Source organism: Scyliorhinus canicula, chromosome 18 (assembly GCF_902713615.1).
Source record: "Scyliorhinus canicula chromosome 18, sScyCan1.1, whole genome shotgun sequence".
Taxonomy (NCBI): Eukaryota; Metazoa; Chordata; class Chondrichthyes; order Carcharhiniformes; family Scyliorhinidae; genus Scyliorhinus; species Scyliorhinus canicula.
In genome coordinates, this window is record NC_052163.1 from 10,114,482 (window position 1) to 10,131,167 (window position 16,686).

At 41.0% G+C, this 16,686-nt stretch overlaps 1 protein-coding gene across 16 annotated transcripts in view; it reads left to right on the plus strand.

Annotated features, from left to right (window-relative positions):
- The window catches only part of bptf (bromodomain PHD finger transcription factor), a 198,865-nt gene that overhangs the window by 125,661 nt on the left and 56,518 nt on the right, over positions 1-16,686 (plus strand). For all 16 annotated transcript variants that reach the window (XM_038777441.1, XM_038777450.1, XM_038777443.1 and 13 more), the window contains 3 exons: positions 8,591-8,715; positions 11,310-11,438; positions 13,643-13,793. In XM_038777441.1, the coding sequence (XP_038633369.1) occupies positions 8,591-8,715; positions 11,310-11,438; positions 13,643-13,793 (405 nt within the window). The remainder of the gene's footprint in view (positions 1-8,590; positions 8,716-11,309; positions 11,439-13,642; positions 13,794-16,686) is intronic.

Sequence of the window (16,686 nt, forward strand, 5' to 3'; positions counted from 1 at the left end):
CTGCCTTTGGCCCGTATCCGTTAATACTTTTGCTTTATAAAAATCTATCTGTCGCAAAGTTTCAAACCTCTACCAACCTTTGAGTGAAGAGGTTCTTCCTTACATCTTGTCTGAATGGTTTACCCCTAATTTTTAGACAATGAATCTTAGTTTTAGAATCTCCAGCCAGTGGAAATAGTTTATCTATGCTGCCTTTCCCTTTTAATATCATAAATACTTCGATCAGATCACCCCTTCTAAATTCTAGCAAAACAGGTCTAATTTGAGTAATCTCTCCTCGTAACTCAACCCCTGTAATCCAGGTATCATTTTTGTAAACCTACGTTGCATTCCTTCCTACGGCCAAAATTTTCTTCCTAAGGTGTGGTGCCCAGAACTGCTCACAGTACTGCAAGTGTGGTCTAACCAGGGTTTTGTATGCAGCAACATAACCCCTGTGTCTTTGTTCCAGTAGACATTTTGATTATTTTTTGCAATTGTTTGTGGCATTTTAAAGGATCTATGCACCTGAAGCCCCAAGTCTCTTTGGACATCCACTACACCTAACCTCTTTCCATTTTAGAAAGTACTCTGCTCTATCCTTCTGAAAAGAAAAAATGAAATGAAAATCGCTTATTGTCACAAGTAGGCTTCAAATGAAGTTACTGTGAAAAGCCCCTAGTCGCCGCATTCTGGCGCCTGTTTGGGGAGGCTAGTACGCGAATTGAACCATAATGCTGGCCTGCCTGGGTCTGCTTTCAAAGCCAGCGATTTAGCCCTGTGCTAAACCAGCCCCTATTTTGGTCCAAAATGGATAACTTTACACTTGCTGACATTAAATTCCATCTTCCATAATTTTGCCCATTCACTTGGTCTGCCAATTTCTCCTTGCAATTTTCTGATATTACCTAGGCTGTCTACAATGCCACCTAACTTTGTTTCATCCACAAATCTGGATATATGACTTTCTAATCCATCATCCAAGCCATTAATGAATAGTGTGAATAATTGAGGCCCCAAAATAGATCCCTGTGGTGTACCACTAGTCACCTGCCGATTAGAGTAATTACCCACTATCCCCACTCTGTTATCTGCCGCTCAACCAGTTTCCTAACCATGTCAATAATTTGTCCTCAACTCTGTGGGCTTCCACCTTAGTTAACAGTCTCGTGTGTGGAACTTTATCAAATAGCTTCTTGAAGGCCATATAAATGACATTGGTAGATATTCCCCAGTCCACTACCTTGGTCATCTCCTCAAAATGCAAAAGATTGGTCAGGCATGACCGTCCCTTCACAAATCCATGCTGACTGTCTCTGATTAACGGAAAATTTTCACGGTGTTCAGTTACCCCATCCCTGATTATAGACTCCAGTAATTTCTCCGCCACCGACGTTAGGCTAACTTCTCTGTAATTCCCTGGTTTCTGCCTTTCACTCTCCTTAAAAAGTGGAGCGACATGTGCAATTTTCCAATCCAGAGGCACTACCCCTGAATCTAGGGAACTCTGGAAGATTATAGTTAGGCCATCTACAATGTGCTCCCTACTTCCTTTAACACACTCGGGTGGAAGCCGTCAGCTCCTGGCGATTTGTCACTCTTTGTTCTATTAATTTCCTAGTTAGTGATGCTGTACTTCCATTAATTGTATTAAGTCCCTGTCGTCTAACGACTATTTAATTTTTTCGGGACTTCTGGCAAGTTATTCTCCTTTACTGTAAGCACTGAGGCAAAGTTCAACATGTCTGCAATTTCCCCATTATCACTGATGGGGATTTTGCAAGCCCAGGCCAGATGGTGGGGTGTGAATGTAATGTGACATGAATCCAAGGTCCCGGTTGAGGCCGTACTCATGTGTGCGGAACTTGGCTATAGGTTTCTGCGCGGCGATTCTGCGTTGTCGCGTGTCTTGAAGGCGGCCTTGGAGAACGCTTGCCCAAAGATCAGAGGTTGAATGTCCTTGACTGCTGAAGTGTTCGCCGACTAGAAGGGAACATTCCTGCCTGGCGATTGTCACGCGATGTCCGTTCATCTGTTGTCCCAGCATCTGCATAGTCTCGCCAATGTACCACGTTTCGGGGCATTCTTTCCTGCAGCGTATGTGGTAGATAATGTTGGCCAAGTCGCATGAAAATGTACCACGTACCTAGTGGGTGGTGGTCTGGAACCTACCTCTTCTATCACCTGAGGAAGGAGCAGTGCTCCAAAAGCTAGTGATTCAAAACAAACCTGTTGGACTTTAACCTGGTGTTGTAAGACTTCTTACTGGACCAACGGTTTGGCAGAAGAACTAGGATTTAAAGAGTGAGAAAGGAGAAAAATTAGTTCGAAAGGCTCAGCAATTTATGGAGAGAATTCCATCATTTTGATTCAAGATATCCGAATAAATGACCATCAAAAGTAGGGGGATTGAAATTGGGAATGCACAAAAGACCAGAATTGGCTGAGCATGGTGTGGCGATTTGTGGGGCTGGAGGAGATTACAGAGTTAGGAAGAGGCAAGATCATGGAAGGATTTCAAATCGGGGAAGGGAGTTTTTGCTCAAGATGTTGCTTGACCAGGAGCCAGTGTCATTGAGAGTACAAGGTGAAGACACAGGCAGCAGAGTTTTGGATCATCTCTCCACTTTATATCAAGCAGAATGTGGAAGGCCAGCTCAGAACGTATTAGAATTGTCAAGTCAGGAGGTAACAAAAGGCATGGGTGAGAGTTTCAGCAGCAGATGAGCTGAGTTCGGATAACAAAATAAAGATGTGGTGCATTGATTTTATGCTACTGCTTAACCATATTTCACAAAAAATACCTGATTACAGCTCATAACCCAATCACATAGTTTGACAAAAGTATTATATTCCCCCAATTTTGGATACTGGAAGAATAAAGAGGAAGTTGGGTCGAGTCTATTAATTATTAATGAGAAAGGGTTTCTGTTCAATCCATGGTCAAAAGTACATGACCAGAAATCTTGTAAATGAAATCTCAGTTTGCTTTTGCAGGAGAATGAGTGAACTATCAGTAGAACGTAAAAGTGTTTAACATTGCCAACCTTCGGTTAAGATGATTAACTGAGGTCCTGCCTGCCTAGCTGCATGTTACAAATGTCGTGGCATTGTTTATTGATGTGGACCCAATTCCACGTCCTGGCAAACACATTTCCCGCACGCAACACCCCAGTCAATTGACAGTGCACTTGCTGTATCTGGATTTCATTGTGCACAAAAAAAGTTGCATAACTGTTTCTTTATTTCCCAAATGTTTTATGTGAGGAATTGATGCTAGTTTTTTTTCTTTTTATCCTTTTGTATCTAGTAGTTGTTTCACTGGAAAATAGCTTGACCATTACCTTCAGAATAAATTAGTGATTTACAGTCTGTTCCAAATAAAACATCAGGAGTCTTGAAAGAGTTTGTGTTCTAATCAGAAAGCTAATTGGTGAAGGAAAGAACTAAATTTGCAAACATTTATTTACGGAATTGCATATTACAAGCATACACTGCTTAACCCAACCATCAGTTTCAGTCTATGTCTGGGGGTACAAGTGAATCCCCAGTGTCCACCTCCTACATACAATGAAACATCATTAATGTACAGTTAACATGTAATATTAAGGTGGCAAGGATAATACAAGGAAAAGCACAGCACAAAGTCAATGCCTCCATCCATCTCTCCAGCATTGACTTCAAATGCAGTATTTTCTATCAGTTATGCAACTCGAAACTTGTCACAACACCAACCTAGACTGTAAACAGTCTTTTTTACTTAGCATTTCCATCAAAGCAAGGGAAGAATCCATCGTGACTGAGATGCAACAGTGTAAGATTGCATGGGCACACGTGAAAAGGTAGAAAAATATGCATTCAAACTGAACCAATGTCTGAACACCTCATACAATGTAACACTTCTTAATGTATTAGTTTGAAGTGGAGTGACTTTTACCACCAACTCACTACTTTCCTTGGACCTCTTCTTGCAATATGTTGGCTTTTAGAACTTGGATTTTGCATCATTCCAACTCCTGTATTATGATTGAAATAATTTTCTCCCCTTTCCAACCTCATTGATAAGCTTGGCATGCAGAAATGGGACCTATCGCCCCTTGATCCTTCTCTGCCATTCATTAAGATTCATTAAGATTGCGGTTGACCTTCAGCATCAACTCTCATTTGCCCTTGATTGACTTGGGAGTCCTAAGGTCTGTCAAATGTGCGGCATTTTGGCATAGCGGTGAGCACTGCTGCCTTGCAGCTCCTGGGATCCGGGTTCAATTCTGTCCTCTGATGACTGTGAAGTTTGCACATTCTCCCTGTGTCTGCGTGGTTTCTTCCGGGTGTTCCAGTTTCCTCCCACAGTCCCCTTAGTGTCCAACGGTTAGGTGGGATGACAGGGCTAGGGTGGGGGATTGGGCCTAGGTAGGGATTCTATTAATCTCCAATTTGGTTGACCATCAACAACTTTCTGGAGTAGAGAATTTCAAAAATTTACAGCCCCCTCATTCTGATCTTCATTCTAAATGGCCAACCTCACATCCTGAGACTTTGATACCACATACTCATTTCAGGAATCAGTCTTGGCAATTTTTGTTGATCCCCTCCAACGTAAGCATTTCCTTTCTTTGGTATGCAATCTGAAACTGATGTAATACTCCAGGTCGTTTGACCAAATCGTGTACAATTGTAGCAGGACTTATTTGTTCTTGTACCCCTCCCTTGCAATAAAGGCAAACATACCATTCACCTTCTGAACTGTTTACTATACCTACATATTAGCTTTGTAATTAATGAGCTGGGAAACTCAAATCCCTCTGCACACTTACAATCACAGCAGATGTTATTTTCTGAGCAAGCCAAATCCCAGAAGGAAACTTGTCTTACTGATTGTAACCGTTCTTCTGTATTTTGAAAACGAGGAGAAAAAGCTACTGATCCCAGAATCATAGAACTCCAGTCATACTTTCAGGATTTAAAAAAATTAAAAGGTTTATTTACCAAAATAAAGTTAAGAACCCAAGATTAAAGTTACACAGTTAAAACGGTCTTACAAAACATTCCCCAAAAAACTCACTTGGTTAGAACGCACAAGTAAACACCTTCTTAGCAACAACTCCCATATAGAATTTTAACTATAAAAATCCAACAGTATTACCCAATGTAAAAACTTCTGCCACTTTAATAAAGATACACCACCGGACTTCTCAAACTCTCCCATTCTGCTGTGGAAATCAAGAATGTTCAGAAACAACCTGCTTTACGAAACAAAGACTTTTCTGGTCTGACTTAATGGCTGTTTAGGATTTCATAGCTTCCCTCAGCACACAGCTGGTCTCAGGATATCTCCCCACACAACACAGCTCAACATCTTTCCTTAAATATACGTTTCCCCTTTTGGCTCCGATTCTATTGTCCTCAGCACTTGAATTCCACTTTCAAAACCTAAAAATCTTTCATGTTTCCCTATTCCCTCCATTTTCAGGTTAAATATAACTTGGTACCCTTCCCTTGTTTACTTATGAAACCTTTGTAAGTTGCAAAAGTTCCTTAAAATCCCTTTTGCGATTAAATAGCTGAAAAGCAAAGTCTCCACCAGTCTCCTAATGCAAATGTTTAAAACCCAACCTATTTACTTGTAAATCCAACTTCACCATAGCCCTTTATCTCTCAGTGTAATCATGGGCATAACATATACTCTCAAAAATATTAAAGAAAAATAACATCCATGGTCACAACACCAACATTTAAAAATTTCTAACCATTTAAAAAGATTGCTTTTCTCCTATTCCTAACAAAGTAAATAACTACACATTATCTTGCCTTTTACTCCCGTTGCCATCTTCTTCCCAAGTCATCTAATCGATTTACAGCTCTTTGCAAACTGCTAATACTTTCCCACCTGGCTTTGTATCATCGTCAAACTTGGGTACATACACTCAGCCCCTTCATTGAGTCATTAATGTAGGTAGTAAATAACTGAGCAGCACCTCTTTCCTCTCTCTAATCTCTCTCTCTTTCCCCCCCCCCCCCCCCCCCCCTGAACTGATACCCAGTGCCCTAACAGTAATAGTTTGACCACCTGACCTGTTTATTCCTATTCTTTTTGCCCTTGAACTGTTTCTTGATCCATGCATATATATTACTCTTAAGGGCTCGGGGTTATCTTGTGTAACAACCTCCTGTGTGGCACCTTCCTGAATGCTGTTGAAAATTCAGATGTACTGCACCACAAACTACCGTACTAGTTTGGCATCCTCAAAATATTCCAGCCAGTTTGTCAAATGCAATTTCCCTTTCATAAAACCATGTGACTGCCTAATCATATCACGATTTGCTCAGTGTCGTTTTACAACTTCCACAATAATGGATTCCAGCAATTTCCTGGCATCTCATCTCAGGATAGTTAGCCTGTCATGCCATGTTTTCTCTTCCCCACGCTTCTTGAAGTATCCTGCTAGTTTACTCCCATATTCTACTTTATTCCTCAGCAGTTTTTTTTGGCTGGTTTCTAATCCTCCAATTTACCACCCTTATTGGCAACATAATGCTCTTTCAATTAAATGCTATGCTTAACCATTTTAATTCACCATTGATAGATTGCTTTTTCCCCACATAGTTTATACTTGTCAGCATGTTTGTTGAGAATCATACAGCAATGTACTTGGGGAAGTCTAAGAATGCAAGAGAATGCGCAATAAATGGACACTGAGAAATGTAATGAGATAGTGTGGCCTTGAACTACATATTCACAGATGAGGTGGTCAAGAAGGCATGACATACTTACCAATTTTAGTTGAGGCATAAATATAAGGTAGGAGGATATGTTAGAAATGTGTAAAACACTAGGCCACAAGGGCGGCACGTGGCACAGTGGTTAGAACTGATACTACGGCGCTGAGGACCCGGGTTCGAATCCTGGCCCTGGGTCACTGTCCGGTTAGAGTTTGCACATTCTCCCCGTGTCTGTGTGGGTTTCACCCCCACAACCCAAAGATGTGCAGGTTAGGTAGATTGGCCACACTAAATTGCGCCTTTCTTGGGGGAAAAAAATAATTGGGCAATCTAGGTTGCCATTTTATAGTCAAAGCGTTGTTGCACTCGAGAGGGTACGGAGGAGGTTTACAAGGATGCTCTGTGGAGAATTTTAGTTACAGGAACAGATTAGATAGGCTAGGATTGTAATCTTTGGAACAGAGGAAGCTGAGAGGAGACCTAAAGTGTACAAAATTGAGGGGTCTAAATAGAATGGGTAGAAAGGCTCTATTCTCCCTGAATTAGTGATCCTTAACCTGAATGAGAGATTCATAACCAGAAGGCATAGATTTGGGGTAGGATGTTAGAGGTTTAGATTTGTGGGAAAATATTTTCATGCTGGGGACCTGTAAAAGTTCTTCCTGCCTGGAAGCAGAAACCCTCGCAACATTTAAAATACTTAGGCATTCACTTGTGTTGTAACCTACAAAACTTTGGATTAAGAACTGGAAAGTGGGATTAGGCTGGATGGCTATTTGTTAACCAGTACACACACGATGGGCCAAATGGCGTCCTGAGCTGTAAATTCCAATGGTTCTGTGATTTATTTATGATTAAATGTTCGCAGGTGCGGCGCCGTGGTTAGCATTGCTGCCTACAGCGCTGAGAACCCGGGTTAGATCCTGGCCCCGGGTCACTGTCTGTGTGATGTTTGCACATTCTCCCCGTGACTGCGTGGATTTCACCTCCACAACCCAAAGATGTGCAGGTTGGGTTGATTGGCCATGCTCAATTGCCGCTTAATTGGAAAAAAAATAATAATCTGGTACTCTATTGTTTTTTAAATTACATGTTCGCTATTACTTATCTCTGTCATATCTTTTAATCTCATTTCCCAATCTGCCTTATATAACTGGCTTTATTTTAAGTTTCATACTCTAGTTTTAAACTTGTGTGCATCACTTTCAAACTTCATGTAAAATTCTACCTCATTATGATCACTCTTCTCAGAGAATTTCTTATTAAGCAATTACTAAATAACCCACTCTTATTCTACAAGGCATAATCTAAAATGGCATTTTTCCTGCTTGATTCCACGACATATTGCTCTGAGAAACTGTGTCTAATTTATTCAGTGAACTTGAATTCCACACTACTTTTGACGATCCGATATGTCCTATCTATGTAAAATGTAAGGCCTCCTGTGATCGGGGAGACTGCTGGATTGAATGGAAAATAAAAGTTCCCAAAATCAGTCTGCTACATTTGAGTCTTCAAGTAGATAAATATAAAGAATTTGAAAGGCTGATATGTGGAGAGAGCTACCTTTTTGATTATCAGATGAATTCTCAAATAGGAAGCACACAGCAAAATATTATAGATTTAATTTCCCCATCTGATTTTGTTTATTCATCTTTATCTATCCTATTAAAATACTTTGCAATTATTTTTTTGTTGTCATGTAAAGAACAAAATGAGTAGGACCATGAAATTAAGAGACCAGGGAGTTCAGATGATGGACCACTTTTGTAATATGAAGTTTAAATTTTATGTTAAGCATATGATAACATTGATGTGATCTTGAGCGTTTTCATAAAGCGTGCTATTACTGATAATTAGCAGTATGTTACTCCAATATCTTTTTGCCTAGATATCGATTGCAAACAGTGAAATCCTTAGCGGGTGTAAGCCTCATGTTGCGGTTATTGTGGGCATGCTTACGATGGGATGACATGGCAGTTAAACCACCATCAGGAGTTACCAGTGCTCGCACAGGTATGGGAGACATTAGGTCAACTGTGGCTATGATTTAAAGGTCGCGTTCTTTGTTACTTTTAGGTAAAGAGGGTTTCAGTGCTGTTTCTCAATGACATTCCTTCCATAAGGTTAGAAGTGGTGATTTTTGCTAATACATAATGTTCAGCATCATTTGTGACTCGCCCGATACGGAAGCTATCCATACTCAGAAGCAGCAAGATCTGGATCCAGGTTTGGGCTGATAAGTGGGAAGTATCATAGAATTTACAGTGCAGAAGGAGGCCATTTGGCCCATTTGAGTCTGCATTGGCCCCTGGAAAGAGCACCCTACCTAAGCTCCTACCTCCCCTTTCCCCGCATCTCCACCCTATCCCCGTAACCCCATCTAAACATTTTTTAGGACACGAAGGACAATTTAGCATGTCCAATCCACCTAACCTACACATCTTTGGACTGTGGGTGGAAACCGGAGGAAACCCACTCAGACACTGGGAGAACGTGCAGACTCCGCACAGACAGTGACCCAAGCCGGGAATCGAACCTGGGACCCTGAAACTGAAGCGACTGTGCTAACCACTGTGCTACCGTGCTGCCCATTCGTGCTACACAAGTGTCAGGCAATGACCATTTCCTGGAAGAGAGAATTTAACAATCATCCTTTGTCATTCAATGGCATTACCATCTCTGAATTGCTCATTGTGAATGTGTTAGAGATTATCATTGTCCAGAAACTGAACTGACTAGCCTTATAAATACTATGGCTACAAGAAGTGGTCAGAGGCTAGAAGTGACATGACGAGTATCTCACCTGTTGACTCTCCAAACCTGCCCACCATCAACAAGGCTCAAGTCAGGAGTGTGATGGAATACTCTTCCCCTTGTCTGGATACGTGCAGCTCAAAAATAATTCGAGAAGCCTGATCGCATCCAAAGCAGCCACTTGATTGGCATCGCATCCACAAACATTCACTCCCTCCACCACTGATGCACAGTAGCTGCAGCGTGTACTATCTACTAGGTGTACTGCAGGAAATCACCAAGGCTCCTTAGACAGCACCTTCCAAACCCACACCACTACCACCTAAGGGCAAGGGCAGCAGTTACATGGGAGCACCACCACCTGGATGTTCCCCTCCAAGCCACTCCTCGTCCTGACCAGGTTCCTTCACTATCACTGGGTCAAAATCCTCGAACTACCACCCTTACAGTACCGTGAGTGTTCCTACACCACATGGACAGCAGCGGTTCAAGAAGGCCGCTCACCACCACCACCTTGAGGCACTTCGGGGTGGGCAGTAAATGCTGGCCTAGCCAATGAAGCCCACATCCTTTGACTGAATTAAGTGTTTTGGCACTCCTGTTAAATGCCTCAAAAGTGAAAGTCATGAGCCTTCCTTCATATGTTCTGCAAAAAATGGCAAGTTTATATTATGTAATTGCTTATTAGTTTACAGCTAAAATTAGAAGTGATAAAATAGTGATTTGCAGAAAGAAAGTGAGAATTTGCATTGTCCTTTAGTGAACATCCATCCCATTCCTAAACAGTGGGATCTTGATTGATGCCAAGTTATCAGCACAAAGATTATATTTGATCTTCTCCGTAAATGCTGTGCAATTCTAGGTGTATAAAATTACTTCTAGAAGGATACGAGAGATTTCTGACAATTTTGCAGTAATTTGGATAGAATTCTGATGTTGGGTCCTTTTGGGGGGGAAAAGTCTTAATTTTTTTTTTCATCCCATCCTTAAAGTTACAAAGCCAACATCAGGGCAAACCCTTGATCCATCTCATTGCTTGCTCCAAAAAACAATTCGATTTCAAATTGAATCCAATTCATAGTCTCCACGAAGGAGACATACAGGATCCAAGCTGACGAGAAAAGGCATTGCATCTCATCTTGGGCTTGATCTGATGCTTGATCTTTGGCAAAAGGCCGAGAAGCGATGGTCCTTTTCAAAAATGATATTCCACTCGAAATTAGTGAAACTTGATAGGTCAGCAATATTGACTTTGATATTGACAGCAAATTCATTTATAACTGCGCATCAAATGGTGAGATATTGAAAATATCCAATTTGGGGAAATACCAAGTTCAAACTCTGGACTGTATCAAATAACTTGCCTTATCTCAACTGGGGCAGTAATAAGCCTGCTACATGCATCCCTAGCTTGTAGTAAGGGGAAGAGAAAGTAGCTCCTGGCATAAAAAATTATCTGTCAGTAAGTATTTCGATATGAACGCCCACAAGAATAGCACTGGGACTTGCATGATCCACTAGCCGAACAATATTCATGGTATAGATTGGCACAAGAGTCATGGCGAAATGTCGACATGTCGGACCGTTACCATTGGCACCCAAGAGCAAGTTGTGGAAAACTGGTCAAGGGACCAAGTTCATAGAAACTGCTAGATCCATCTATTTCAGGCCAGTTTTGCTACTTTTAATAACCAAGCTTATTGCCCAATATCATAAATATAGAAAAAATATTTTTGTACAGTTTTGTCAAAATTTTAAGTGATGCCTCTTACTAGTCAATAATTTAAGATGCAATCTGATGTTTTGTAGACATTGAAAAGAAAGATAAACTCATCCATGTTATAACATTGCAGAAACCACAGAAACTGATATCACTACTACTGAGATTATCAAACGAAGAGATGTTGGTCCATATGGAATCCGTTCAGAGTACTGCATTCGGAAGATTATCTGTCCTATTGGTGTTCCTGAAACCCCTAAAGGTATAGTTCATCTTGAGATATACGTTTACAGTTGAATACGGTATCACTGTGTTGCTTCTGTTTTAATTTTGGTACAGAATCTCATTCTGATCTTTTTGAAATTTACATGACATGGGGTCATAGATTTACGGTAAGGGGTTTTGAGGAGAAACTTCTTCACCCAGAGAGTGGTGGGAATCTGGAACTTGCTGCCTGAAAGGCTGGTAGAGGCGGAAATCTTCATTGCATTGAAGAAGCATTTAGTGAGCAATTGAAAAGCCATAGTGCAAGCACAATGGGCTTAAAAGCCTCTTTTTGTGACTTTCGACTTAAATGTAAAACCTTAGTTTGGAACTCTTCCTTTTCCCTTGAATCTCATATCCGGTTCAGTCACCATGTGGTCAGTAAATGCTAAATGACCCTTCATCATCCGATTGCTAATCAATACTGGTTTGTTAATTATCATTAAATCTACTATAACCTGTATTGCTTTTACTGCTTGAATGGTTCTCCTTCCAGCTTGTGAAAATTTAAATCTCACAATAATTATCCATCCTCCATTACTCCTAGCGTGGGATCTGTTTTTAAATAAATACACAATGCTATTCCTTCACTTTGCCCATACTGTTCATGGAATCATAGTATCCCTATAGTGCAGAAGGAGGCCATTCAGCTCATTGAGTCTGCACCGATTATCTGAAAGAGCACCCACCCAAGCACACACAACCTGCACCTCTCTGGACACCTAAGGGGCAATTTAGCATGGCCATCTATTAACCTGCAAATCTTTGGACTGAGAGGAAACCGGAGCACTCGGAGGAAACCCACTGGGAGAACGTGAAACCTCTAGTCACCCAAGGCTGGAATTGAACCTTGATCCCTGGCGCACTGAGGCAGCAGTGCTGACCACAGTACCACCCTGCTGCCTCCACCCCCCCTTGTTTCATTGTCTCAACTTCCTTATTGAATTGTACATTTTATCAATATTGTTTCCCCACCTCCATTCCCAATTTGCCTGTCCTTTCTAAAGCTTTGCATATTTCATGCCTAGTCATGCCTCGCTTGGAGCTGGGTCTCAGTGATGCCAAAAACATTGTGTCCAGATGCTGATAATGTTCTTCAGTCTCAGTAGTTTTATTTCTTACCCTACGTACATTTCTGCACTGTGCAGTTATTTGAATAGAGATCAATCTGTCCATGGACGTTTTCTATATGTTTTGCCTTACTGTATGGATTTTCCCAAGTTTAAATCATCTCCCACTGTCCTATTTACCCACTTATTGGATAGCCTATTTCACCTTCCATTGTCAGTTTCTGCAATGCCTACAAAATGGCTGAGATACAGAGGATGCAGAGCAACACAGTTTAACATGAGTGCTGAGCTACGATTCTACTGGGAATCAAATTTTTGATCGAAATGTTGACCTATGCAGTCTCCATTTATTTCATTTTGGTAACTCTTAACTGAGCCACGAGATGTAACTGTTTTTTCAACCCTTTACTTGGGGCATCTGGACACAACGTTGTTGGCATCACTGAGACCCAGCTCCAAGCGAGGCATGACTAGGCATGAAATATGCAGAGCTTTAGAAAGGACAGGCAAATTGGGAATGGAGGTGGGGACTTGCAGAGAATGTTTTCTGTGTCACGACCCCCTGGTCTAGTATGCGGTCAATTCCAACCCCACTTGACCCAGAGCCAAACACACAAGTGAAATTAGATGTTATTTTGAAATACCCGAGGACCTTGGCTCAGCCCAATAAACTGCAGTCACCAGGTTTGTAAACTTAACACACCAAAATAACCTTTTCTTATTTAATAGTAATATCATTAAACTGACAAAAATAATTGACTACCTAATAGCCCTTATCCAATCTCGCCCCTTTCCAACTCGGCCCACTCTGTACACACAGACAGACAACATTGAGGGAAAGGGTGGTGTAGAGGGAAGAAAAGTGATAAAGTAAAAAGGATAAAGGATCTCGATGCGCTATGTTGGTTTTCAGTTCGTCTTTCAGGAGGAAGGACGGTTACATCTGTTAGCTGTTCATGTTGATGCCTTGGTCACTTGGCTTAAGGATGATAAGTAGGCAGATAAAGAACAGTCATGTATGATTTTACAAAATGAACCTGGAATGGTGGATGTTTCGTTTAAAAAAAGAAAGTTACTAATTGGCTAACAGTTCAATGTTTTTCTGTCTTTTTCTTACCTTTCTATTTTAAAGAAACTCCAACACCGCAGAGGAAAGGTCTTCGATCTAGTGCTTTACGGCCAAAGAAGATTGAGGCTCCAAAACAGACTGGTCCAGTAATAATTGAAACCTGGGTCCCAGAGGAAGAACTGGATTTGTGGGAAATTCGCAATTTTGCCGAGAGGTAGAACAGATTTGGTGCACGTCTAGGTTTAATCAGTTAGCAATATAGTGTAGTTTTAGCACCCGACACAAATCTATGAGATGTGGGTGTTGAGGCGAGATCGGCATTTATTGCCCATCCCTAACTGCCCTAGAGACGGTGGTGGTGAGCTGCCTTCTGGAACAGCTACAGTCCTTAATTGGAATTTCTTCTTTCAAATTACAAGTTTTAAACTTGCAGAAAATGTCAAATTTGATCAGCAACAACACTTCAGCGCAGCACACTAGTGTAGATGTTTAAGACTATTGGGTTCCAATTCTATGCTTGCTGGTTTCTTGGAACCAAAAAAAAACTGTTCTATTGTCGGGTATTTCAGAAATCATAGCTGGTGTAGAATTTACAATGCAGAAGGAGGCCATTTGGCCCATTGAGTCTGCACTGGCTCTTGGAAGAAGCACCCAACCAAAGCCCACGCCTCCACCCTAAATCCACCTAACCTTTTTGGACACCAAAAGGCAATTTAGCATGGTCAATCCACCTAGCCTGCACATCGTTGGACGGTGGGAGGAAACCGGAGCACCCGGGGGAAACTCACGCAGGCACGGGGAGAACGTGCAGACTCCACTCGTACAGTGACCCAAGCCGGGAATCGAACCTGCGACCCTGGAGCTGTGAAGTGGTGCTAACCACTGTGGTACCGTGCTGCCCTAATGCTCGAGGACAAGGGTTCAAATCCCACCATGGGAGCTGGTGGAATGTAAATTGAATTAATGATCTATGCTCTTTATAATCTATAGTCTGGTGACCATGAAGTCATTTTTAAAAATAAATTTAGAGTATCCAATTATTTTTTTCCAATGAAGGGACAATTTAACATGGCCAATCCACCTAACCTGCACATCATTGGGTTGTGGGGGTGAAATCCACGCAGACATGGGGAGAATGTGCAAACTCCACACAGACAGTGACCCAGCGTCGGGATCGAACCCGGGTCCTCGGCACTGTGAGGCAGCAGTGCTAACCACTTAAATTCCAAAAGTACAATTCTACTTTGGTCTTGTAAAAAAAAAATACAGTTTTTGCATGTCACTGGCTAGGCCAGCATTTATTGCCCACCCCCAATTATCTTCAGAAAGTGGAGGGGAGCTGCCTCCTTGAACAGCTGCTGTTAATGTGGTGTAGGTGCACCCAGTGCTTTTGGAGAGGCAGGTCCAGGGTTTTGCCCCAGCGATAGTGAAGGAACGGCGATATATTTCCAAGTCAGAATGGTGAGTGACTCTAGGGGAACTTGGTGCCAACAATTTTTACAATGGAGTCTGATATGTTGGCATTAGGTTGAAACTTGGAATGTGTAAATGAGGGTCGGAAATGGGGAAGAAATTTCAACACGTACAGAATTTGGAAATTGGACTAGTGTCCTTTATTCTTGAAATCACTGCTCGATAAACATTGTCACAGACATTTTTTACGAGATTTTTAGGATGTGAATCTAACTTTTTAAAATGCACTAGACTAATTGCTCTCAAGGAAAATTGTCTTTGACCCCAAGGCAGACACTACCTTAGTAGAAGGCTGTAGTTTAATATACAATGCTTTATTCACAGATCATCATGGCTTTGGGAAAGAAAATAATTTGTGTTATTCATCAATTTGTGTTAATAAAGGGTGCAATTCACAACTGGAATGGAAAAATGCCCATGCCTTTATGGGTAACGAACACCCCTTAAAATCAGTAGGAGTTTGTTGTATCGCTGAATACATATGTTTGCAATGAAGTTTACTCCAACATATAAATCTTCCAAAATGTGTAGCGTTTTAGGCAACATACACACCACTTTATTTATAACATGCTCGTTGATACGAATACAAAAATATGGAATTATTTAGTTTGAAGAATTGGGTGTATGCAGTGAAAAAGTGTGCAGGTGAACTGGTTAGAAAAATTAATCGAAGTGTGAATAGACTTTGAAGATTATAAATTAGTACCTAAAATCAATTTATTTGTTCTGTGGTGTTTTTGTTTACTTCTCCCTTTCATAGACCTAAAGTAAGAAAACGTACTTTTCCACTTGAGCATGGAGTGCCAGCATAGGGCATGATTAAGTTAGCACAACAAAACACAGATTAAACGATTTTAATTTTCTGAAAATAACATCAGAACTCTTTCTTTCATATCCCTGTTTCTCACATTAACCATGTCCTGAGTGATGTGCCTATATTGTGTTTAAGAGAATATTTGTGAAGTAGACTGTAGACCATTAGCAATTGGTTTTGGGGAACTAGATGGGCAGCACTGGGTTCAAACTCAAACAGGAGGGAATCTCCCCTTCCTCTTTTTATTGGTTGTAAAGGTTCCTTGCGAACTGAGTTTAGGCAGTCTCAATGCAGTTTTTGCTAAGCACAAAACTGCTCTAATTGACGGTGTGACTCCGACTGCAGGATTGCTGCATTGGGAATTCAGAAATGTTTCACTCAAGTAGCAGGGAGAAGCTTTATTCAGTGTCTAACTTGCCATACTTGATTTGGAAGTGCCTGATGGTGATGATGACATTGGGTGCCTGAAGTAGGAAGAGTTCCACTCAGCACCGGCAAGGTTAGATTTTTTAATAAAGAACCTATCTAGTTTGGCCGGATTCAAACTCATCAGGGGTTCAACAGTATTCTGACTAATCCCTTCCTGAAAACACACCTTTCTTTATTCTTAATTGATTTTGTGAAATGCAAAAAGCCAATTTTTCCAATTTATTTCATGATTACGTACTTTTTAGTGAAAATCTGCAAATTGGAACAGTAAGCAAATGAAAAATGAAATTTCTATTAAACTCCCAACAACAATTTGCATTTATAAAGCACCTTTAAAGTAATTTAAAAAAAATAAATTTAGAGTATCCAATAATTTTTTTCCAATTAAGGG